General features: G+C 33.1%; 1 protein-coding gene across 1 annotated transcript; it reads left to right on the top strand.

Moving 5' to 3' along the window:
• The first annotated feature begins 1584 nt into the window (after positions 1-1584).
• LOC145157308 (putative F-box protein At5g15670) lies at positions 1585-2737 on the top strand. The gene is made up of 2 exons (XM_079076367.1): positions 1585-1770; positions 1883-2737. Exons 1-2 carry the CDS (start codon positions 1585-1587, stop codon positions 2735-2737), a joined length of 1041 nt encoding a protein of 346 aa, XP_078932493.1.
• The last annotated feature ends 446 nt before the right edge of the window (positions 2738-3183 follow it).

The raw sequence follows: 3183 nt of genomic DNA, 5'->3' as shown, positions 1-3183 counted from the left end.
TGATGCATGTGTGTTCTTGGTTAAATAATTTCCAAAAAAGGTTTGGGGGTGTATGCGTGCAAAAAACCATTGGATCTGACGTGCCAAGAACATGTCGCAAAACTCATGTAGTCATAATGATATATTTTGAACATTAACAACTTCAATGGTAAATAATGTATAAATAATAACTAAATGTGAACAAAAGCAAGACTTAGTTACCATCCTAAGTATCCCTTTTTTGTGTGTTAATCAAAATTAAGTCAATGCATTATATGATAATGTATAAAATAAAGATTAGTATTCTAACTATGGTGCAATTACCCACGTTTTGCGACGGCGTAATTTTTGAATTTTGTATTAGGCAGAGACTATTTTTGTAATTTTTTTAAACATATGGACCATTTACATGAAAAAAGTATGCACATGGTTCTTTTCTGTAAATTACATGGTCAATTTTTCTAATTTAATCTCTAAACAAAGATCAAAGCTACCCACATACAAAAGTCTTAAACACATGGACATTTTCTGTAAAAGAAAATCTGCATATAGACCTCTTTCTGTAATTTATAGGGACCGTTTTGTAATTTATTTTATTTGTAGGGAGCAACCCTCACTTTTATAAATTTATTATTAAGGAGGGAAATTTATGTAGTTTTTTAAACATGTGCATCATTTCCATAAATATAATTTTGAACATGGACCTATTTTGTAAATTACAATGCGTTTTTTTTTTAAATTTATTTTTTATGTAGGGATCAAACGTGTCAATTCTACAAACATGTCAATATATGAAAGGTACAAGAGTGGAAAATATTGGCGGTCAAATTTGATGTTTTAAAAATGACATTTTACAAAGTAGGGGTGGAAAGTGGCATTCGACAAAGTAAGGGGGTCGAAAGTGTGAACATACGAAAGTCTAGGGACCATATATGGCAACATAAGAAAGTTTTGTGGCAAAAGTTTAATTTCATTTGTGCCCAAAGTCTTAAATATAACAAACTTTTGTGGCAAAAGTTTAATTTCATTCCATCAGTTTTAAACCAAAATTTAAATGAGAATTAATTTTTGAAAAGTACAAGAATGAGAACCGAACAAAGTGAGAATATAAATTTGTACCCTTTAGAATAAATGAGTAATAAATACTTGAAGAGGGATATGTATTTAATAATCGTAATATACCGTTCGTGATATAATTAAAACTGAAAAAAAAAATCTGTATTTTTCTAATACCAAGGATGTATCCAGAACACCTTTTTAATAATATAATTTTTAAAACCAAATAATATTTGTGACCTACTTTTTATAAATTATATAAAGTATTCACTTTTGTAATAAAAAAATTTAAAGTTATAATCCAAAGTCACAAAAAACTTTTAATCTTTTAGCTTGTCACGCACTAAATATTAACATTATTTTTTTTTTCTTTTCTAGAACGGCATTCACAATTCACACAACTAATGACATGTAAATCGCAGTATCCCATTTCCACGGGTTAAAAAATCTACTCCCCAAGTCTTCCATTTAACACTACTTTCTCTCACACTACCCTTTAACATTATAAAAACCCTAAAATTCATATCCCACACCACCCAAAACATCAAAATGTCAGACCAAATACCTTTCCATATACAAGAGGACATCATCAAAAGGCTTCCTGTCAAACCATTGCTTCAGTTTAGATCCGTCTCAAAAGCATGGAAATCTTTGATCGATAGCTCTGAGTTTATTGCAGCTCACAGTGCCCACCACACTCATCCGCAACATCTGCTTGTAAAGTACGAAGATTTGGTAGAAACTGAAGATAAATATGTTTCTTTTATAGATGATGATACTTTCCTCCAACAGAGGTTTGTTCCCACTCTTCCATTTTCCGTTAATTCACTTAACTTTTCAACAATAGTTGGTAGCTCTCATGGATTGTTGTGGTTATCATTGGGGCCCTGAGACTGCTCATCGCAGCCTTAAATCCCCGAAGACTGTTCTTTGGAACCCTTCAGTTAGGAAGTCGGTTGTTGTTGATATGCCTAATATGGTGTGTGGGGGCGAAGTAACAGCTGTTGGTTTTGGAGTTTGTCCGGTTACTAGTGATCCCAAGATCGTAGAGATTACACAACTTCGTTCTTGGGTTGATTTGGAAAGTGAAACTAGCGACCTTTGGAAAGCAAAGGTTTATACGTTGAGCTCAGGGAAATGGAGAAATGTATCTAGCAATCTGCCCAGTAAATCAATTCGTGTTACATGGTCGCAGGTAGTTATTGATAGGTTTATTTATTGGTGTGCTTACCACATGTTGACTATACATACTCATAATCTAATCATGTCATTTGATATGACGGATGAAAACTTTAGAGTGGTAGACCTCCCAGATAATTTAGCTCAACACACTCAAACAGAGTTATCCGTTTCTAAGCTAAGGGAGTCTCTTGCCATGCTTCAATATAGTACAGACACAGACACAGACAAACATGTTTGTTCTGTTTGGATGATGGAGCATGGTGTTCAAAGATCGTTCACAAAATTATTTACCATTAGTGCACCACATGGGTCAATGACAGTATTGCGATTTAGGAAGAGTGGCCAACCTATAATTGAGGTGAAAGATGATCTTGCTGAATCAAGTGACCTTGCTGTTTATGATTCCAATGCGGAACACATCAATAATCTAGAGATTTGTGGAATAACAAATTCATTCCGTGTGATTTCTTACATGGAAACCTTACTTTTATTCCTTCGGTCTGATTGTAGTAGTTATTGACCTGAATCAAGGACGAAGATAATGACGGCATTGCAACGAGATGACTATTGGAGTAGGCAACTGAAGATGATGATATCTGGAGAATATTTGAAGTAGATAAAAGGTTAATGCATCATATATAATTTACTCAGTGTTCTGTGTGATTAAAGTTTGTGAACATTATGCATCGTTAATTATCTTGTTGAGAGTGAATTAGACATGTTACGTTAACGTTAAACTGATTCAAGCTTTTCCTATCGGAAGGAATTTACCGCCAACATATATCTACTTAAAATAAAAGAATTTATCGTCTATATTGTGTATTACAGATTCTTTTCCATATATCAATTTCATAATAAAAAAAAAATCCAAAAAATGGAGATGGAGGTGGATAGTAAGAGCATCTCCAACCATTTTTCTCATTTTTGCCTTCATTCATTTCTAACCTTATCCACTTTTACCTCATT

Source organism: Lactuca virosa, chromosome 2, assembly GCF_052849685.1.
Source record: "Lactuca virosa cultivar CGN04683 chromosome 2, Lactuca_virosa_CGN04683_v6, whole genome shotgun sequence".
Taxonomy (NCBI): Eukaryota; Viridiplantae; Streptophyta; class Magnoliopsida; order Asterales; family Asteraceae; genus Lactuca; species Lactuca virosa.
Note: the sequence above shows the minus strand (reverse complement) of the source record. Positions and strands in the feature narration are given on the sequence as shown.